Consider the following 23,434-nt stretch of genomic DNA (forward strand, 5'->3'; position numbering starts at 1 on the left):
AGATTGACCTGCATAGAAAACTCTGGCACACCACTTGTCAGCCATGGAATCTTGCCCAAATCATTTAATCTTCCTGGGTCAGTTTTCTTATGAGTAAAACGGAATATTTATTTCTAACACAGAGTTGTTGTAAATTTACGTATCAAACGTGCCTGATATTGCCAGACCCTCAATAAACTTTTACCAAGTAAACTAATATTAAGCAAACAAGCCAGTGATAGCTAAAGTTAAATAACTTTGGACTCCAGAGATACCTTTTCCTATTTTAAGATGCGTCTATTTAGTTTTTAGGAGGGTGAAACAGTTAACTAAATGTTATATTTTAATTATAAAAAAAAAATCTGTTACCTAAGCACACAGTGAATACATTCGGGTTAATTGATCTTCCTGAACTCTCTGGGCCTGGGGATGGGGGCAGGCAGGGAGTCACAGCCCTGTCAAAAAGGACTTGCTGGGGGTGGGGGAAGGAGGGCGCAGTCAGCTGGGACAGGAAAGTCGGTCAGCAGGTGGCGCGTCCCACACTGTCAAACACATCTCGGGGCCGGTTTTACTCAAGCATCTTGGGGATGACCGTGTGACGTTCGTGCTCAAGACTACTAGTAAGCTAAACCAGAAGCCTTCCACAGCGCTTTGACAAGTTTTGTCCTGCTTAATCCTCCTGTCCTCAGGCGAGGCTGGCGGTGATTTGTCAGCGGCAAATTCTTTGTTTTGCGTATATTCCGAAGAGGAAACGGGCCCAGCCGCGCGAGCAAGACAAGCTCCGCCAACATCAACGGTTACCCAACCACCACCTGCTCCCCGGGGGCTGCGACAGGGCGTCTGACAGCGAGGGCGGGGCCTCGCCTGGGCCTACGTCACTCTCCTGCGACGGCGCTTGCGCGGGGCGCCATGCTGGTGGCAGGGTACAGCGGTCCTGTCTTGCTGGGGTTGCTGCGCCTCTGGAGGCGGCGGTCAGGACTCGGAACCAGTTCATTCTTGCGAGGCCTTGGGCAAGCGCCCTTCGAGGGAGCCCAGTCGCTGTGTTACGAGTCGTCGCCTAGGGACGCGCGAAATGAAGATAGAGAGCGCGAGGCGGCACAAAGGAAAGCTGCAGGAGCAGAGTCTTCCCCCTCTCTCGCTCTGCACATCCCGGGCTGTGGGACCAGATGTTTTTCGTCACTGGAAAGCCTCAGCCTGCCGACGCCGCAGGAAGAGTCACCTTCTCAAGAGCTCAAGGACTCGAGCGGTGACCAGTGCCAGTCTGGTCCGGCACACCTGGGATCCGGTGGTCCCTCGCTGCCCGCCCTGGCCCAGTCCGCGACCGACGTCGACGAGCTTCGCGTCTCCCCTTGCTGCTCACTTTCCAGAGAGGGCCCCTTTCAGCCTGGGGAGCTGATTTTAGCGGAAACTGAGAAGAGAGAAACACAATTTAAAAAATTATTTAGGTTGAGCTATTCCGGATACTTAAATAATAACTGGGGGGCAGTCCCGTTCAGCAAGATTGTGGGGAAGTTCCCCGGCCAGATACTGATGAGTTGCTCCGGTAAGCGCTTCATGCTGAGGAGGCCGACATTGGAAGACTATGTATTATTGATGAAAAGAGGGCCTGCCATAACATATCCAAAGGTAATGCGATGGGGTTTAGGTGTGTACTGGTTCCAGGAAGAGCAAAGAGATGCAGTGCTGCTACGGGCCTCATAAATGTACTCAAAGCACATCTCATTTGTTTTATTGTGCTCAGCCGTGTTTTAAAAAACAATAGATACGACTTTTACAGATCTTATGAAAATTGGCATATTACTAATTTTCGGAGGAAACAGCCAGATTTAATTTTAATTTGGGAGTCTTGATTTCTTATCTGTAAAATGAAGACAATGTCAGCTTACTGTTAGAATGCTGTGGACTCACTAGGCACAAAATAAGTACATGTTTGTTCCCCATTACTCTTCAGTTTGAAAGTTCAGCATTCAAGAGAATGTTGAACTTTGGAGGACAATTTTGGAGTACTATTATGGTAAAATTTCAGTCATTTAATTTAATAAGGTGTGTTACTAGAGGTATATTTTATTAACAATAGATATATTGCTGTGCTTTTCTCTTTAGGAAGAAAATAAAGTTTTGTAGTAAAACAGCTAACATTAAACATCAAATGAATATTCTTTATAAGTAAGTTAACCGCCTAGTGCCTAGTTTCAATCATATACTAATCATCCATTCCTAGTGGTTTATTTCAATCCTTAATCACAGTCCCAGTCCATGAGTAGAATGTTCCTTTGTAACACAACTCCTCCTTTCCCCAAATGAGGGTTCATTCATTATTTATTCAGCAAATAATTGACTACCTTCTATATTCAAGGCACTATTTTACGGAGGTATAGTGTTGAAGGTATAGTGTTGAATGGCAGTCCTTGCTCTCAACATAAACCTTGTATTCTAGAGGGGGTGACAAAAAACAAAGAAGTAAATGAACGAATACTGTCATTTCAGGTAGTGCTAAGTACCATGGAGACAAATAGATTAACAATTTAACAATGACATTGTGTTGGGGGAGGGGAATACTTTATGTGAGGTGATTAGATCCAGTCTCCTAGGAGGTACCTATGATAGGAAACCCAAATAAGAAAGAACCATCCTTGCAAAGATTTAGTAGCAGAATTGGTCTTTGGAAGGGAAGAGTATTGCAGAGTTCCTGTTGTGGCTTGAATTAGTCAGGTGAGGGACCTGGTATGAGATGTGGTTGGAGAGAGTATTTTAGTCCATGTGTAGTGGGGGAGCATTGGAAGGTTCTAAGTAGGAATCCAATCTGTATTTTAAAAGGTCTACCCAGGGACTAAGAAAACCTTTCCCAGAGGCTTTAGCCTAGTTGGGATATCATAAGCTCTTGCTGGAAACTTACTGTGTTTTTTTAAACTGCATCACTTCTCCTTCCTCTTTTCACTGTACCAACCTAGTCATAATAAAAGAGTTTTGTAATTTTATCTTGTTTCCTTATGTCTGTTTTCTTCCCACTAGACAAGCGAGATTAGTTACAAAGTTATAAAGATATATCTTTAGGGCACCTTCTCCCTTTCCATTTGTCACAGATAAAAGTCACAGCATTCCACTATAAGGAAGAATTTAAATACTGGACTTGATAGATATTGACTTCTCTTTTTAACTTCCAAGTAGTGGCTGCAGATAAATTTGACTTCAACCTTTACAACTTTGAAATGCTTAAGGGAGTACCTTAACTGGTTTTGAAAAACTGATCTCCCTGTTAGGATTACGTAGTTTCACATTAATATTAAAAATAGGTCTGTATATGGTTTCTCGGCCTTTTGGCTAAGATCAAGTGTAGTATCTGTTCTTATCAGTTTGATATCTGATACGTCCATTAAAAATTTTAAAAAAAGAAAAAAAAATTAGGTCTGCAGGAACAATTTTAAAGTAACTTCCTAACAGATAACTGGGAAATGTCAACATTTCACATTGGTCAATACTAAGCACTTTTAGGGTTGGAATAAAAGTATAAATGTCAAAATCCTCAAATTTTCTAATTAATCCTTTCTGACTTGCATTTGATTTTAACACATACAAGGACAATGGGTAGTAAAAATTGTTGCCACTTAATAAAAACTAAAGTGTAGCTCAAATATTAAAACCTTACGTTAAGGATTCGATTTATATTATTGAATTAATCAGGAAAGAGATTAGAATTCCTATTGAGAAAAAAATGTAAGTCTAAAAAGTTTGAAAGCCTGAAGTTTTAAAACTGTAGAAAACTGAATAGTAGAATGATATTTCATAACTTTGGAGGAGTCTCCTTGTACCCTCAAATCGCTTTTGGAAAGAGGGAAATGAATAAATGCTAATATCCCACCCACACTTTAAACTGAAATTGCTAAGATGTATATAGTTGGATCCAATCTAGAAAATTTATCCCATTGAGACCATGTAAACCGAAGGACAGAAAGCAAAAGGTAAAGTGTGCTCAATTTATTTATTTTATAACACACCAGGTTTCTGTATCTTATATGAAAGATAAAAAAAAAAACAAATAGAACTACCTTCTCTAGAGCATTCAATTGAAACGACTACTGAAGCTGCCTTCTCCTATGTGAAGTTGTCTGTGTCTCCTTCCCATCTCTGCACTAAGGTGCCAGCACACAGGAGAGGACATGTACATCTGAAAGACTAAGCATCTGTGAATGAAACTTTTTGACTAATACATCTTAAAAATTATGCATCATTTGGTCCAAGCCTTATTTCAGAAAATACATTTTGGCTTTTAATTGGTCAACTATCCTTGTGAAATAATTTACTTTTGTAATCAAACCTATATTTAATTTACAATTTTGTTGTGACAGGACAGAAGGATCCTAGAAACCACCTCTTAGAACTTTCACAAGCAGCTTTTCCCAGAGAAGGAAAAGATAATAAAAACCTACCAGATGTGCTGCTTATTGGCAACTCTGAAAGGTTTGGGAATTGGGGGAATGTTGAAATAAATGGTGATATTTAAAATTCTTTCTCTGTAACATTTGGGATAGTATAATGGTCAACAGTGTGGTCTTCTTTTTTTTTTTTTGAGACAGAGTCTCACTTTGTTGCCCAGGCTAGAGTGAGTGCCGTGGCGTCAGCTCACAGCAACCTCAAACTCCTGAGCTCAAGGGATCCTCCTGTCTCAGCCTCCCGAGTAGTTGGGACTACAGGCATGCACCACCATGCCCGGCTAATTTTTTCTATATATATTTTTAGCTGTCCATATAACTTCTTTCTATTTTTAGTAGAGATGGGGTCTCGCTCTTGCTCAGGCTGGTCTCGAACTCCTGAGCTCAAACGATCCGCCCACCTCGGCCTCCCAGAGTACTAGGATTACAGGCATGAGCCACCGCGCCTGGCCAACAGCGTGGTCTTTGGAGTTCAACATAGGTTCTACTCCTGACTTTCTCACTTAATTCCTGGCAGTGTAACATTGGATGAATTACTTTACCTCCAATTTCTCGCCTTTGTAATGACGATGATGACACTTTTCTTGTATTCTTATGCTGATAAAACAAGATACTGTATGAAAGCCAGTTGCATAGTCACAGATGCCTGGCATATGGTAAAACTTAATAAACAGCTCTTATTACTGCCATCTATGATATTCTTGTTGCATTAACAAAAACAATTCTTCAATTACAATGTTTGCCAAATAGGTCCTCTGATCATAGTACAGTATCCTAATTCTACATTAGAAGTTCATCATTCATGCATATATTATATAAGGTCCTAACTGGTCTTTCTGCCTCCAATTTTTCTCTAGTAGACCCTGTACTCCCCTGCCAGATTAATCTTCATAAAATGCCATTTATATCACCTCAGTGACATGTCCTAGTTGTCTACCAGGCCAAGTTCAAATGCCTGCTACCGACATTTAAGTCTCCCTGTCTCTCCTCCTAAGATGGGTAAACTGTGTTTATTCTACTACTGTTTTGTTTAAAGCTGTCTGTACCTTGTGATTGTTTCCTTAAATTCGCTACTCTTTTGTCTTTAACCCAGGGCAGTCTGCTACTTTCTCCTTTTTCTGAGCTCCTAATGTATTGTCTGTAATTTTAGTATTATTTTGAAGTGCTGCCTTATTTGCTAATTGATTCTTGAATCTCTCTTATTTTATCAAACAATATATAAACTCTGTTGAAGTCTGTTGGCCAGGAAGGAAATTTTTTTTTAAATGAAAAAACTAAAAAACAAAAGGAAAAAAAATTTGAAAAGGGAAAAATTAAAAATTGTACACATATAAACACTCTGTAGACAGGGCCGGAGTCTAATCCTTTTTTTCTCTCCCTTCTTCTCCATGTCCAACAATGTAAGATAAGAGTAGGTGATTAGTCCCTGAGTCACCCATACTGTGTTTCAATCACAGGATATGAATATGATACTGTTGATGATGAATATCAGCCCAGGTGATACTGTTTTGGAAGCTGGCTCAGGCTCTGGTGGAATGAGCTTATTTTTATCCAAAGCAGGTAAGAGATTGGGTTAAATGAGTTGGATCTCCATGATAAAACATTCAATTTGTTAATAATAGAAGGTTAACAGAGATAAAGATATGTGGGAAAATACATAACTTTGTGATAGAGAGTATTCTCAAAACCAAATATAAGCAACTATTTTTCTTTCCATTTTGTACATATATTCCAGTGACTCCCTTTCTAACCCTTTCTCCATTTTCATTGCTTTCTCTTGTTCCCTCCATGCTCTCTGATGCTTCTGCCTTTTTTTTTTTTTTTAAGTCTGCATTTTATCAGAGCATAACATAGCTGCAGAAAAGTGTACAGGTCATAAGTGTATACTGCAATGAATTTTTATATAGTGACCACATTCATGTAGTTGTTACCCAGGTCAAGGCAGGGAATGTTCCTGCACCACAGAGACCTCCGTCTGTCCTCTCCCAGTCTCTGTCCTCCCCAAAGGTGACCACTGTTCTAATTTTTATCACCAGTGATCAGTTTTACCTATTTTGAACCTTATACAATGAAATCATAGAGTAGGTACTCTTTTATATCTGGCTACTTTCATTCATATTATGTTTGTGAGATTCAGCCATCGCATACAGCAGTAGTTCTTTCATTTTAGTTGCTGTATAATATTCTATTTTATATATAAATCACAATTTATCCATTCTACTGTTAATGGAAATTTGAGTTGGATGTTACTAATAGTGTTGCTCTGAGTCTTCTTGTACTTGTGTTTTGGTGCACATATGTACATGTTACTGTTGAGTAATAGTGCCAGCATGAGAGAGTATGGGAGGAGGAGGGTGTCAGCTGCTGGAGGAGAATTATATCCTGTTAGTGCCAAAGGAGTGTGGTTGGTGTTCATAAATTAATCCTAATACAGAACTATTAAAAGCTAAATCATGAAGAATTTTCTTTCAGAAAGTCTCTAAAATTTGTCAGTTGGTAAGAGTACTACTTGAAGGTAGGTACCTGATCAAAAATCAAGAGTTATATATTAAATGTAATTTTTTAATGTTTCTACTATTTTATTTTTGGTTACTTTTATCCTAGTTGATTAGTGCCCCCTTTGACTACTTAGTGTCTCTGAGTGTCAGGGTTACTTTGGCTGGTCTGACTGTGTAGTGTTCTTTCCCTACCTAATAATAGGCTGTTGAACAGTCACAGTACACTCTTAGGATAGATGTTGTAAAGATTACAGATGGAAATACACTGAAATTAAACTTGTACCTACCTTTTTTTTTTTTTTTGAGACAGAGTCTCACTCTGTTGCCCAGGCTAGAGTGCCGTGGTGTCAGCCTAGCTCACAGCAACCTCTAACTCCTGAGATCAAGGAATCCTCCTGCCTCAGCCTCCCAGAGTGCAAGGATTACAGGTGTGAGCCACCACACCCTGCCCTACCTTTTGTTCTTTGACCCAATGTTACCACATATGAACTTAATCCAGATTATACTAGGACAGTAAATTCATTCTGGGCTCCTCAAATCTTTTGTTTGACTCTTTTCTGTACATAGTTAAGGTTGTTTTTTCCTTATAATCTATGACAGATTCCTAAATACATGTTTTAATTTGACAAAGTGGATTTATAAAAATTTGCAAGAAAGAAATGCCTATGTTTATAAAATATATAGTATCAGAGGAGTGTTATGGCATGAAAAATCCCAAACCCTGAGTGATCAATAAATTATTGCTATTTTTCTATGTGATGGATATTTTTTTCTCCGTAATTTTCTTTTCCAGTTGTTTACCTAATGTTGCTATTAATATTAATTTTTATCCCCTGAGAACATGATGACTTGTAGCTAGAGTTACATTTCAAAAGACATCCTGGAATTGAAGCATTTCATTAGTAAACCATAGACTGATCAATCTGGGATAACCTCCAAATGGTATCAAATCACCTCAGATAGAGCTAGGTAGAAAGTTAATTGCCTTAAGTTAAAATGTAGTACTCTTCTCTGGAATTGCAGTATTACTAAATGGTTTGAAAGTTCTTCAGACACACAGAAAATACAAATATATTTTAAATATATGAAAGGCTTAACCTCATTCATAATAAAAGAAATGCAAGTTAAAACTATAATCATATACTTAATTCACTTTTTAGATTGACACAGATAAAAAGTTTAATATTGTTGGGGAGAGTATAGAGAAATAGGTACTCTAATATGTTATTGGTAAATGTGTAAATTGGTACTACTTGTTTGGAGGACAGTTTGTTAACATTTTTCAAAATAAAAAATTCACATACCCTTGAGCCAGCAATTTCACTTTTAGGACTTTATGCTATAGGCTCATAGTACAAAGACTTAGGCACAAGAATTTTCATTGCAGTATTATTGTATTAGGACATAACTAGAAACAAGCTAAATGTTCATCAGTAGATAACTGGTTAAACAAACTATGGCGTAGCCATACACTGAAATATAAAAGCTGTTCAAAAGAATGCAATTAAAAAAGAATGCAGTACGTCTACAATCACTGAAATGACATTGATAAGCAAGAAGTACGGTATGGGACGGTGTGTATGATATACCTTAATGTGTATTAAATACAGAGAGATACTTGCATGCCAGCATAGGCAGTGACCATCATGGGAAGGGTAAATAACTGGAAATATGGTTGCTTCTAAGGAGGGAGTTTAATTGGGGATAACAGATGGAGGAAGACTAACTTTGAACTATTTTGAACTTTCTAACTTTGAACTATTTTGAATTATTTTTTCACATATACATAATACTTTTGGAAAATAAACTTTGACACTAATGAACTGATTAATACTATGAAATATAAACTTATTTTCTACTTAAGTTGGATCACAAGGACGAGTCATAAGTTTTGAAGTACGAAAAGACCACCATGATCTGGCTAAGAAGAATTACAAATGCTGGCGTGATTCATGGAACTTAAGTCATGTAGAAGAGTGGCCTGACAATGTGAATTTTATTCATAAGGATATTTCAGAAGCAACTGAAGACATAAAATCTTTAACATTTGATGCAGTAAGTTTTCTAAAGCAGGTCCTATGTTCTTACTTTTGAGTACAAGGAAATAAGGATCAGGCTTCTTTTGTATGGGCAAGAGTTTTCCTTCATTATTTGCACAATTTCTGTCTCTAGGGGTAGAAAGAATATTTCCCTTTAGTGCCCATGGTGGGATTTGGGGCAGTGAGACATGCTGAGTCAGGTGCCACAGTTGTCAGTGAATGGAGGATACTGACCACAGACCTGTCATTGAGCATCAGGAGCCTCAGCATTTCCAGGATAAAAGAATAATTTAGAGACACCATTGGGAGCACATTGAGCCCAGTGTCTAACCAGAGTTTTGAGATTTGGGGAAATAAGTAGCCTCCATTTGAGAAACAGTAGGCAAGAGGCATCTTTAGTCAGTTAAAGTCAGGATGTAGAGAGGAGTGTGTTCATGAAAGATGTTGAGAACAGAGGCATTTATTATGAACAAAGCTTCAGAAAGTAGAGTGGAGGAGGAGCAAGTAGGAGGCTAGGTTAGGGAGAAGAGGCAGAACAGTATAAAGGTAAAAGGTAGATGACAAGAGGATATTTTTTTTTTTTTTTTTTTTTGAGACAGAGTCTCACTCTGTTGCCCAGGCTAGAGTGAGTGCCGTGGCGTTAGCCTAGCTCACAGCAACCTCAAACTCCTGGGCTTAAGCGATCCTACTGCCTCAGCCTCCCGAGTAGCTGGGACTACAGGCATGTGCCACCATGCCCGGCTAATTTTTTTTTTTGTATATATATATTTTAGTTGTCCATATAATTTCTTTCTATTTTTAGTAGAGACAGGGTCTCGCTCTTGCTCAGGCTGGTCTCGAACTCCTGAGCTCCAGCGATCCACCCGCCTCGGCCTCCCAGAGTGCTAGGATTACAGGCGTGAGCCACCGCGCCCGGCCGACAAGAGGATATTTTAAGCTGTGACCAAAGCTGGGGGAGGTGTGGGACATGGAGGTATTATCTGGCTTCACAGTTTCAGAATTCCAGTATAAGTTGCCTTATCCTTGGTGATGCCACTTAACAGTTCATAGCTTGACACTATAGACCGAGGCCTTGATAAGGAGTCTTCCGTGCTTTCCTTAATTGGCTGCTGGAAGCTTGGATTATTTTGGTGAGAAATGAAGCAAAGTTCAAAGAGAAGAGAAAATGATTTTTATTATCTCTAATATAACTAAAGCCTATAATTGTGGCATGGCTTACTGTACACAAAGACCACAGTTCTTTCCTCTCATCTTTGTTCGGCTTGCGCATTATAGCTCAGTAAGAAGGAAAGGGCTCTACTTCGGCCATCCATAGGAATGTGAAAAATACCTGGGAGATTAATTGGTCGTCACAATTTTGCTTGATGAGCATGAAACACAACAAAGGGTTTTAATGATGTTGTTGAAGCTTTGTAGAAACCTGCTGAACCATCCCTGATCTAAAAAGAATACTCCTTATTAGATTCATTCAGTTGAATCTCTCTTGAATAATCGTGCCGGATGAATACTCAATATGAGAGAATATAGAAGGAGAAGGGGTGTCAGCTGCTGGAGAAGAGTTATTTAATATATACTGGTGGGGACAAGAATTATAGTTGGTGTTGATAAACAAGTTATAATACAGAACAATTAAGTAAAAACTAGATCTGAAGAATTCTCTTAAGAAAGTCTCTAAATATTGTCCATTGGTAAGAGTACTGCTTGAGGGTAGGTGCCTGATCAGAAATCAAAAGGAGTATATATAAATATAAATTTATTTTCATGTTCCCACCATTTTTTCCCCTGGTTACTGTTATCCTCGTTGATTATTGCTCCCTTTGACTACTTAATTCCTCTCCTAGCTGCCTTGTCACCTCCTGGGTGTCCCCTCTTCTAATCCATTCCCCTCATCTCTAGATTAATCTTCCTAAAATATAGTTCTGGTACTTTCATTCTCCTCCGGAAAAGCCAACCAGGAGCTTTTTATTCAAAGACTTTGGGTGTCCAGAATCTGATCTCAACCTTCCTTTCTACTCTAGTCCTTTGTGTAACCTGCCTATATTGCTATAAATGAATAAGAAAGGTGTTAAACCACAAAGGCAGAGAGATTAGAAAAAGAGACAATGCCTTATAAAAGAGTTTTAAAATGTTTAACAAATTTTGGAAACAGCTTAACTAACCATCAGAAGGAAATGGACATATTGGAATAGTGACAATAAATGTACTATGTCTGCATCAATAATTCTCAAAGACATGGTGCTTAGTGAAAAAAGCATTATAAAAGAATATGTGGAATGGTCACCTATGTGTAACATTTACAGCTACACAACATGTATTGGTTGTACCTATATACATGTAGAAGTATAAAATTATTTGGGAGTGTTACCAACTTCAGAACAGTGACTATTTATGAGGAGAGAAAAGGAAGGGAAAGGACTAGAGGGAAGTAAGTTTTGGAGTCCATTTACCCTGATTCACTGTTGGGCTTTGTAATAGTCAATGTGATGTTGGGTAAGTCGATTAATCTTTTCATGATTCCGTCACCTCACGTATTAAACAGGAATAATAGTAGTACCTATTTCATAGAGTTGTTGAGGACTAAATGAGAGAATTTCTGTAAAGTGCACAGAATAGTGCCTGGTACATAGTAAGCATTAAATATATGATAGTTATGATTTCCATTAAGATTTCCCTCCTTTTCCTTTTTCTCCACCTGTTTAAACTCTAGTCTCCCTTCATAGCTTAGATCAAAGGTCATCTCCTGCAAGGAATATCCCTTAATAATTTAGCTGGAGGATTACCACCTTCCTTTGAATTACTGAACCACTTTGTTTCTTGATTCAACAAGCATTTATTAATTAAGGACCTGCTATGTGCCATATACTATGCTAAGACAAAAATGAATTATACATTCAAAAGAGCTTTCTTTCAATCTAGAAGAAAAAATAGACATTAAAACAATTAGTAGAAGGACTCAGAAGTGTAAAACACTATGGGTGTAGAATTGAGTACAATGAGCAAGGGCTGCAAATGCAGCCGTGAGGGGTTAGATAATGAAGAATGGTGTGTATAAGCTAGAGAATGGGGACATTGTCTTGTAGATAATGGAAAACTATTGATGAACTTTTAAGTAGCAGAGTAGACTGTCCAGATTTCTGTTTGAAAATAATTCTGGGGGAAGGATGGAGGCTGGGAGTCTATGTAGAAAGCTATTGAAATATTTCAAGAAGATATGATGAGGTCTTAATCTAAGATAATGTCAGTAGGATTAATTTGAGAAACACTTAAGAGGTAGATTTGTGGGACTTTAATTCAAATGGAAGCAAAAAAACCCCACAGATTCTCAAAAGGGAGTTCAGAGTAAAGAAAATGATGGCTCCTTGACTAGCCTTTAATAAAAAATAAGACATTATGACTCCAAGTTTCTGGTTTCAGTAATTGGATGAGTGGTAATGCAGTTAACTGAGAATAGAGCATTCAAGAGGAGTAGCAGATTTCTTGGTTATCTGATTTTGGCCCTAGTTAACAATATTGTAAAACTACAATCTAAGAACCCATTTCTGTCCATTTGTTGATGCCTTGTTTCAGTCATTAAAACATCTACTTGGATATTGCATAGGCATCTTAAACATAGGTCCAAACCTGAATTCTTTTCCTCAGACTTGCTCCTTCTATGGTGGTCATCATTTTGCTCATTATAAAGGACATCTCCATTCTCCCAGTGGCTTAGGCTAAAAACTTTGGATTCAACCTTGACTCCTCTCTTTTTCTCACATCTCGTCTCACATCCAATCCTAATTCTAAGTGACTTTACCTTCAAAATATAAACCACATCTCACCACACCCACTGCTGTTTGCTGTTGTAAGCCACTGCCACTGTCATCCTTGTATTCTCACAGTCTTTTCTGCTTATAGATTGTAAAAATAAGTCAGGGTATACTTAATGCCACTAAATTGCATATTTAGAATGGTTAAAATGACAAATTTTATGTTTATTTTACCACACACAAAAGTTTTAAAAAAGGGTCAAGTCATGTCATTCTCTATAAACTCTCCAATGGCTTTTCTCTCCGAGTGAAGCTAAGGTCTACAAGAATCTACATAATCTGTTCCTCCCCCATCCTCACCCACCGCCTTAGACCCCATCTCTTACCACTTCGCCCCTTTTGTCCCCACTGGGGTGACAGTGGCCACTTCAGACTCCCCAATTAGCCTACTGCCTGAGAGTGTTTGTTTGTATTTGCTGTTCCCTCCATCTGGAACATACTTCCTCCCTGAATTTCTACACGGTCAGCTTAATCATCTTCTTCAGGTTTCTTCACTGACCAACCTGTGTATAAAATGGCACCACCTTTCCCTACCCTGTCACTCTCTATCCCTCTTACTCTGCTTTATAATTCTATGGCTATTCATGTCACTCATCATCCTCTGTCCTATATATTTATATATTCACTGGGTTTTTGGCTTTTTTTTTTTTTAGACAGAGTCTCGCTCTGTTGCCCAGGCTAGAGTGAGTGCCGTGGCATCAGCCTAGCTCACAGCAACCTCAAACTCCTGGGCTTAAGCGATCCTACCGCCTCAGCCTCCCGAGTAGCTGGGACTACAGGCATGCGCCACCATGCCCGGCTAATTTTTTCTATATATATATATATTTTTTTTTTTTTTTTAGTTGGCCAGATCATTTCTTTCTATTTTTTTAGTAGAGACGGGGGTCTCGCTCTTGCTCAGGCTGGTCTCGAACTCCTGACCTCGAGCTATCCACCTGCCTTGGCCTCCCAGAGTGCTAGGATTATAGGCGTGAGCCACCACGCCCGGCCATTCACTGGGTTTTTATTTAATGTCTATCCCTTCCTTAGAATGTAAGTTTCCATGAAACAAAATAGAATATAAGCTCCCATTATATCCTTTCCACTTAGCAAAATGCTTGGCATGCAGACCTTGCTTAATAAATGTTTGGTGAATAAATTAATAATGAATGTTGTCCCTTGACCCATTAATACTGTTTTTTAAAAACACACAAACAATAGAATATTTTATCATTTAGTAAACAAGTTGTGCCAACAACTCTAAGCTTTCTGGAGTTATCCAACAATAAGTGTTACTTTATTTTCTGGTTTGACCAGATCTATTTTTTGGTTTTAATTAATTTTTATTTGAAAATTTCAGTCATTCACTTACTCTTTGTACTCATTTGGCATCTTTTGTGAATATTGCCCTGTACTCTGAATTGAAAGAATAATAAAGAGGAAATAAGAGACATGATTCTTATATTTTAGACCCTCTAAGATTAATATTCAGAGCTTTTCCTCTGAACATAAAAAATTAAAACATATTTGAAATAATGTGAATTTCTATTGCCAAAACTTAACTAAAGTATTTAAATTTATAAATTTTGGCAATAGAAATTCACATTATCGCAAATTTTTTAATTTTTTTATGTTGTAATGGCACATATTGCACTTGATAATATTCACAATACAGGAATCTTTCTTTGCTGTATTCATATACATAACTAAAGGATTTCTGTGTTAACATTGCTAAGTGAAAGACATACCATTGTGATTTTATGTTATCATAAAGTGCTATGACAAACTGTATAATAGTAAACATACCCTTTGGGGAGCAATAAAATGACAATTAATAGTACTGTATTCTAAGAATGAAATACTTTAATTGGGTAATTGCTTTCCCAAAGTGTATCATTTTACCACAGTAAGAAAATAAAACCTGTGCTTTATTTAAACAGAATCGGACTGATCCTGTTCTCTTTCCCCTCCTCCACAGGTAGCTTTGGATATGTTAAATCCTCAGGTTGCTTTGCCTGTCTTATACCCAAATCTTAAACAGGGTGGTGTATGTGCTGTATATCTAGCAAAGTGAGTAATGGGGCTGTTTTTCTTTGTAATGTGATTTTTAAATACACTTTTATTTTGCCTAAGTACCAAAATAAATGTTCATTTTGTAACTGAGTAAGGTGTATATGTCATCCTGTAAAACTGTTATGACAGGTGTCCCAAATTCATTTATGTTGCTGTTTAAATCATCTTTTACATAAATATTAATCTAAGATGCATATTTCTTCTCACAATTTGGAAGAAAAGTTTTAAAAGTGTGATGTGAACAGTAATGTTCAATTTTGGTCTCTGTATTATTTTATTTAGTTTCTGTGAAGTTACTTATTATGTGCCCTAACCTGAATTTTCAATTCCCCATCCTTGATTTAACTATAGAATTTAAATTTGGGTAAGAGGTATAGTGAACTTAAAATAAATATAAAGTTATTATTTAATAGGAATGTAAAGTACCTTTTTCACTTTTCTGAAAGCATCACACAGGTTATTGAACTTTTAGATGGAATTCGCATCTGTGAACTTGCTCTTTCATGTGAAAAGATAAGCGAGGTCATCATCAGAGATTGGTTAGTTTGCCTCGCAAAACAGAAAAATGGAATTTTACCTCAAAAAGTAGAACCTGAAATCAACACAAATTTACAATTACATTCTCAAAAGAAAATTGGAGTTGAAGGTGAGATGTTTCAAGAGGATAATTGTGGTGAGCTTCAATTTTACTTTATGCATGTGTGTGCAATAATAAATGGAGAATGGGTTCCTGAGTGTGTTGACCAAGAGATTATAAAAATATTCATCAGGAATTTTCTTTTTCTTGTAGAAATTGAGATGTGGTATTTATTCTGTTAAATTAAAATGTATAAAGGACAGAATAATTTTTCCTGATTTTTATATAAAACTGGTACCTTTGAAGAATTGAGCTTCTTATAATATTCATATTTCACTTGTCCTAAGGAGCATGGTTTGTGAAATAATTTAAATATACTAAGGAATGTTTTTAATTGAGAACAGTGATTACTACTGAAGACAATGAATTTAATAGGACCTGATACGGAAATAGCTAATATTCCAAAAAGCAACTTCTAAGATGCTGCTGGAGTTCTTTAAAGAACTAAATTTAGGTTCTTGTTGTCTGTACACATTATTTAGGCCATGGACAAGTTTTCCAGGATCCACTGATTTATGATATGGGCTTATCCATTTGGTTATAAAGCCATATAGAAGTTAATCATGTAATCATTGACAAATTGTTTCTGTGCAATAATTGGCAAAGTAATTTTAAAACAAATGCTAGAAAAAATGAGAAAAAAAACTTATACAATAAAGGGAAAGTAATTTATATTTCAACAGCTTTTGTGAACAAATTATAAAATATTTTATGTAGCTTATAGTACATATTTTGTTTCACAACAGAAGAATCACATTCTGATTTTCCATATGGATCATTTCCCTATATTGCTAGACCTAAACACTCCCAAACTGGTCATACAGGTGAGTAATGTTTTCAGACCATATTAAATGGTGTTTTTTTCCTTCTAATTAATGTAATGACCTACTTTTTTCTTCTCTTAAATTAGCTTTTCTTGTCAAATTGAGGAAGGTCAAACTGCAATTTAACTGAGTACCCCAGATGACAGCAACTGATTTGAAGACGGAAAAATTTCAACGTAGAACTTTGTATTGCAAATCACTACTTTCATAGATTGGTATCTTTACCTATTACTATGATTTGTATAACTTTTACATATAATTTTGAAAAATAACAAAAGCTAAAGAAACGTGTAACATTGTAAAACTGCTTAAATGTCCATTTTGACACTCGTCTTGCAGTTAGTTTGACATTTTGTAGTTAATGATTCCAAGTTGCTTTAGCTGAGCCATCTCATTCTTCACTTCCTGTAAACCACTCCATGGATTTGTCTCGCTTCATGAAATTAGTATTGTTTCCTTTGTTTGATTGATGGTCATTGGCTACTGAAACAAAATATGCATTTTAAGATAAATTTAATGTATTTGTATATTTTAAATACATCTTGTAATGGCTTGGATGTATCTTAAAAAACAATAAAGAAATCTGGGTTATAGTAAATAATAGGGGGAAAACTCATGAGAGTGACATAATCACCTTAAAAATTATAACAAAAGATGTAATAGTTCTTGAATCTCATTTCTCTCTCAGAATCTTTTAAACCAACTTGAAAAAACATCAGAATTGCTCAGTGTTATTACATAAATCAAATGTTTGGGGCAATACACTTTAGAAACATGAATTAATTAGGAATAGGGCTTATTATTATTCATAGGCACCAGTCAGCACTTACCACTGCACACCATATATATTTTTTAAGAGCTTTATATTTGTTTTTCATTTAATATGTACAACTTATATTTAAAGTTATCCATATTTTACAAATAAACAGCAGCTTAGAATAGTTAGGTTATTGTTTAAATATAGATGTTTTATAGGTCTTAAAGTCGTAATGCCTGGGGATATAAGTGCTGCTATTCCTAGATTTATCTCTTAGGCTAGAACTATTTAAAACTATATGTACATATGCATAAATTTTTTTAATAACACTTTATAGAATGTGGAAAATTTTAACCTAAAATCTCTGCCTTTAAAAATTTATAATGTATGGTAGAGCTAAACATTAAATAATCACACAAATTTAAAACTAAAAGTGTTATAAGTGCTCCAAAGAAGTACAGGGTCCTGTGAGTAACCATAATAGGGGTTTTGCTTTAACAAGTGACCAGCTGAGACCTGAATGGTAAGTAGTAATTAACTATAGCAGGGAAAATGAGAACAAAAAAAGCTAGTGATGCTGGGGCTGAATGAAAAAGACTGGAAAGATAGATAGGGGTCAGGCCACGCAGGATCTTAAAGGCCTGTTAAAGAGTTTGTCTATCCTAAGAAAAGTGGGATGCCACTGAAGAATTTAGGTAATGGGTAACATGGTTAGATTTGTATTTTGAAAAAAATCACTCTGGCTGCATTTGGAGAACTGATTGAATCAGGAGCAGAGTATTCTGGTATAATTCTGTATGGTAACTATCTGAACACGTACACAGTAATAATGCCTTTATGGCTTTCATAACATTTCCAGATACAGTCATATATTGCTTAACAACGGGAATACATTCTGAGAAATGCCTTGTTAGGCGATTTCACTGTTGTACAAATGTCATAGTGTACTTACATAAATCTAGATGGTATAGCCTACTACACACCTAGGCTATATGACATGGCTTATTGCTCCTAGGATACAGACTTGTACGGCATGTTGCTGTACTGATTGCTGTAGGCAATTGTAACACAAAGGTAAGTATTTGTGTATCTAAACATAGAAAAGGTAATGTGTTACATTATGGTGTTACAATGGCTACAACATCGTAGGCAATAGGAATTTTTCAGCTCCATTATAATCTTATGGGACCACAGTCATATATGTGTTCCCTTGTTGACTGAAACGTCGTGACTGTATGTAGAAACTCTGAAGAACATTTTTAAATTCCATCATGGAATACTCCCTTTTCTTCTGCCCTTCTATTTAACTAGTAGTGAAATTCTGTCATTCATTTAATGTTTTGAATGCTTATTATATGTCAAGCCCCAATTGTTTACTTGGAGAAGAGGCTGGCTTAAAAGCAAAGTGATTGGGTGCGGTGGCTCACACGTGTAATCCTAGCACTTTGGGAGGCCTAGGTGGGAGGATTGCTTGAGGCTAGGAGTTGGAGACCAGCCTGGTCAATATAGCGAGATTCCATCTCTACAAAAAAAAAAAAAAATAGACAAATTAGCCAGACATGGTGTGCATTCCTATAGGCCCAGCTACTTGGGAGGCTGAGGCAGGAAGCCTGCTTGAGCCTAGGAGTTTGAGGCTGCAGTGAGCTATGATGATGCCACGGTACTCTCACTTGGGCAACAAAACGAGATCCTGTCTGAAAAAAAAAAAATGTTCTGCCCTTTACTCTTATTTCATGTAGAATACTTTGTTTCTGTCCAACACATTGTGCTCAGTAGATGTTGAATTGAACAAGATCTCCCTACCAGTATCCATTTGGGTTTCGTTTCGTTTCTTTTCGTTTCTTTTCTTTTCTTTTCTTTTCTTTTTGTAGTTTTCCCTCCAATTCTCTCTCCCTTCCCTTTTTTTTTTTTGTAGTTGTGCATTCTAGTTTTAAGTTGAGTTGAAGACCACACTACATAAGCAATTATGCATTTATTTATATAGTTAATCAAGACCCAGCTTAAGCCCTTTCTTCAGCCCTCCTTCAAACACTAAGAATGTTTATAATCTGGCCTATGGGACAGATACTTTCTAATGTTAGCATTCTATGTCCCTGTGTGGGTCTCCTTTATCATACTGTAAACTCTGGAGATTTGAGACTGACTGAAAACTGTCTTCCTAATGCCTTCTAGAGACCCTACCTTTTCCTCCCAGTAAATGATCACTAAAAGTTTGCTGATGGCTTTAAGCCTACACTGAACCATGCACTGTTTCATCTGTTGACTTGGTCGTTTTAGGGAAATATTTAGGTATATAGGTCTTGGATTGTGGAAGGCTTTCATTTTGAATTTTACATTTCAGAGGAGGTGGGAACTTCTGAAGATTCCATGGTTATGTAAGAGGAGATATCTTTAAGAAAGTTAATCTGTTGGTGTTATCTATGACTACTTAAGTGGAGGAAAAAACTGTTAAAGATTGCATTATAATGGATTTAGGGGATGATTAGTAGTAGAAAAAGGACAAAAAATATTGTGAAAGAAAACCAGATAAGTTAGTAATACAGTGGATACAGAGAGAAGGACTCTATGTATAGGGACTCCTTGACTTATGATGGAGTTGAAGTTACATCCTGATAAACCCATTAATTTGAAAATATCGTTAAGTTGAAAATGAATTTAATACAACTAACCTACCGAACATCATAGCATAGCCTACCTTAAACATGCTCAGAACACTTACATTAAGCTATGGTTGGGCAAAATCATCTGGCAACACAGTACACTGTGGAGTATCAGCATTAACCCTCATGATTTTGTGGCTGACTGGGAGCTGCAGCTAATATATTACTTTCTCTGAAAAGCCTTCACCAAATCTCTCACCCCTCAGAATTAATTCTGAAATCTTTTGTGCTCCTTATCACATTAGTCCTTATCACATTATTAATTTATATGCCCTGATTATGCCTTCATTAGGTATAAGGATTTTAAACCGGGATGACTAGAACAGTGTAATGACAAAAGTAAATAAGAAAATTCAAAGAAGGATTTATTTTTGAGGAAAAATTATTTGGTTTTAGATTCCTTAACAGTTGGAATGTTCCATGCTTGCTTACCTGACCCAGGGCTAAGACTTGGTCTATTTTTTGCCCTTGGCTTCACTCTAAGATCTCAGGGGTCATGAGATAATATGTAACAACACATACCCATGTTTCACTTGGACCAGCTGAGGTGTCATAAGACTTACAACAGCATAGGGTAAAGAGAAACATCAGTATAAAAATGTACTGTGTATTCAGATAGGTCTGGCTTCCCATATTGTTTTGTTGTTTTACCTGGTAACAGTGTGACTTTTCTGAGTTTGTTTTTCCATCAGTAAAATGAGTATAATAATGCTATTTCAAGATTTCTTAGGGAGTTGACTGTTAAATGAGATTACCTTTATAAAGTGCCTAGCACATGATTGGTGATTATGATGGATGTCAATTTGTAAGGAATGCCTCTTTTATCCCCCACCAAAGTGAAATGTTTTGATAGTGTTTTCACCCCACCTTGTCAAATTGAAAAACATTTTGTTCTTAACAAATGTCATAAACATGTTTACATAAAATTTTTTAAAACATGTTTTTAAGAAAAAAGATTTTAAAGGTAGAAAAACATGTTTTTACCTGAAAATTGAGAAGTTGCTTGCGTTTGAAAGAAAGGTGGAAGCATTGATAACCATCTATGCTAAGTTATAGCACAAAAACCTGATGCAGAGCATAAGCTTTTTGTCTTTTTTAGAAAACGCTGAATTGAGTTTTCTGTGACCACTACTATCAAGTGATTCCAACCTTATGTGGACTGGAGGAAAAATTTTGCTAGTAGAGGTCACTACTGGGAATCAGCAGCTGCTTATCCGGCAGTGAGAGACTGACCCCACTCCTGATAACATCATGTGTTCATATTGTCCTATCTCTTCCCATCCCCCCACCCCCACGTTAGCTCGCTCTCTGTTAAGCCTGTTGGAGGAAAATGAATGTATATTTTGCTGGTCAAATATGTGTGTGATCAATAATTTTTCTTTAAAATTAGCCAGGCGTGGTGGCATGCACATCTAGTCCCAGCTACTTGGGAGGCTGAGGCAGGAGGATTGCTTAAGCCCAGAAATTTGAGGTGGCTGTGAGCTAGGCTGATACTACAGCACTCTAGCCCAGGCAACAGAGCGAGATGACGCTGTCTCCAAAAAAAAAAAAAAAAAAAAAAAAAAAAATTGCCGACCCTCTGACATCCTGAAACAAAGGATTTTACAGTTAACCATGAGTTAATACTCAGAATAAAAGAGTGGTGGGTAAATACTCTTCCTTCCTGTATAGAACCTATAAATCCTGTCCCTGGATGAAAGCACCTTCTATGACTCCCCTAAGTCACTACCCCAGTTTTCATCCACAATCCCTCAAAGACCTGCTTTTTTTCCCAAAGCACACTGACTGGCAGAGCCCCTTCCTCCCTGCCTGGGTGCACTCAAATTTCCTGTTGAGATGTCAATGCCTATAATATAGTGTTACTACTGTTGATATCTATAGAGGCTAGTCTGAATAAAATATAACTGTTTTTGTCTTGCTGTCTGTAAATATATGTTCAAATTGTTGTTGGAGGCCAGCTGCAGTGGCTCATGCCTGTCTTATTAATCCAAGCACTTTGAGAGGCCAATGTGGGAGGATCACGTGAGGCCAGAAGTTCATCAGCCTGGGCAACACAGTGAGACCTTGTCTGTACAAAAAATAAGAAAAATTAGCCGAGTGTGGTGGCATGTGCCTGTAGTTTCAGCTACTTGGGAGGCTGAGGCAGGAGGATCACTTGAGCCCAGGAGTTGGAAGTTGTAGTGAGCTATGATCATGCCACTGTACTCCAGTCCGGGTGACAGAGTGAGACTCTGTCTCTTAAAAAATAAAAATAAAATTGTCAATGGAATTCTCTTCCAACTCATTCCATACAACCTTTCATCAGGGACTCGGTTCTTAATGAATTTACCACTTTCCTTGGTAGTCTGCTAGAAGGCTTCTGTGATAACTTATCTTCCCTGCTGATGGCAGGATTTCATCAAAGGGGCAGTAGAGCGTAATAGGAATTGAGGCTTTAGTCTAGTGTCAGAGACCTGGGTTCAAATGTCACTCCACCACCTTGGCCAAATTATTTAACCTCTCAAAGCCTCAGTATTCTTATCTGCCAAATAAAGATAATAGTATTTATTTACCTTATGGTTGACTGAATATTAAATTATATTATGAATGTAAAATGCATACTATTAATATATTACCGGGGACAATTTTAAAAATCTAGTAAATCTTACCTATTATAAGGATCAAAGAGTGCAAAGGCAAAAGAAGCTGGGGGAGGGGAGGGATGTTAAAAGGCTATTCTTATTTTATAGTTTAGCTTATGGTAAACCCTATTCACCTTAAAATATGAGTGAAATAATCAAAATTATGCTTGAAGGTATTGAAAAGGAATAGACTATACTGTCAGTCAAATTTGTTGAGTGATTACTATGGCCAGGGAATGGAACAATGAGGCATGACCCCTACCTTCAAGAGTCTTAGAGTCTAGTTTCTCCTTTAGTAAAGCTTCAGAAGCCACCATTATTCTACTCTCATAGGGATGTAGTAAAAATAAATTGGTGAAATTCTGAAATAATGCAGGTCTGTTAATTTCTCAAAATAGAGTTACAAGGGAGCATTAAAAAATCTGTCCTATCGGCCGGGCGCGGTGGCTCACGCCTGTAATCCTAGCACTCTGGGAGGCCGAGGTGGGCGGATCGTTTGAGCTCAGGAGTTCGAGACCAGCCTGAGCAAGAGCGAGACCCCACCTCTACTAAAAATAGAAAGAAATTATATGGACAGCTAAAAATATATATAGAAAAAATTAGCCGGGCATGGTGGCGCATGCCTGTAGTCCCAGCTACTCGGGAGGCTGAGACAGGAGGATCCCTTGAGCTCAGGAGTTTGAGGTTGCTGTGAGCTAGGCTGACGCCACGGCACTCACTCTAGCCTGGGCAACAGAGTGAGACTCTGTCTCAAAAAAAAAAAAAAAAAATCTGTCCTATCTTCAGATGGGTGAAAATCTAGAAGGCGTTATAAGAAGTAAGAAGGATCACTGCTGCTAGAATATTATTCTAGTACTTTTTCAAATCTAGAAAAGAAATGCCAAAGAAATACTACATATATAATAAAAATAATTTGAATAAAAATTATGGTGCAGTTGTGTTTCTAGTTCATATGGTTATTTTCTAGTTACTACAAGATACTATCATTTGAAGCCACTAAATCCCAACAAAAATGAAATGTGCAAATAAATTATGGTACTTATACTGTCAGGATTAAAAATCAGTTTTTCAAGGACTCAATAATGACATGGGAAAATGCTTTATGATAAATGAAATAAAGCAGGCCTAGAT

General features: G+C 37.2%; 2 protein-coding genes and 1 pseudogene across 2 annotated transcripts in view; 2 read left to right on the plus strand and 1 right to left on the minus strand.

Annotated features, from left to right (window-relative positions):
* The first annotated feature begins 856 nt into the window (after positions 1–856).
* Positions 857–16,777, plus strand: TRMT61B (tRNA methyltransferase 61B). The gene is made up of 7 exons (XM_069494522.1): positions 857–1,605; positions 5,867–5,969; positions 8,772–8,962; positions 14,710–14,801; positions 15,251–15,477; positions 16,188–16,265; positions 16,352–16,777. The coding sequence occupies exons 1-7, from the start codon at positions 889–891 to the stop codon at positions 16,393–16,395; spliced, it is 1,452 nt and encodes a 483-aa protein (XP_069350623.1). The 5' UTR covers positions 857–888; the 3' UTR covers positions 16,396–16,777.
* On the plus strand, positions 3,281–3,461 carry LOC138400321 (U2 spliceosomal RNA; annotated as a pseudogene).
* Positions 15,975–23,434, minus strand: part of SPDYA (speedy/RINGO cell cycle regulator family member A) — a 29,695-nt gene continuing 22,235 nt past the window's right edge. Inside the window, exon 7 of the mRNA XM_069494523.1 lies at positions 15,975–16,748. Within this exon, the coding sequence (XP_069350624.1) occupies positions 16,657–16,748 (92 nt within the window). The 3' untranslated portion in view covers positions 15,975–16,656. The remainder of the gene's footprint in view (positions 16,749–23,434) is intronic.

The sequence above is a fragment of the Eulemur rufifrons genome, chromosome 19, assembly GCF_041146395.1.
Source record: "Eulemur rufifrons isolate Redbay chromosome 19, OSU_ERuf_1, whole genome shotgun sequence".
NCBI classification, from domain to species: Eukaryota; Metazoa; Chordata; class Mammalia; order Primates; family Lemuridae; genus Eulemur; species Eulemur rufifrons.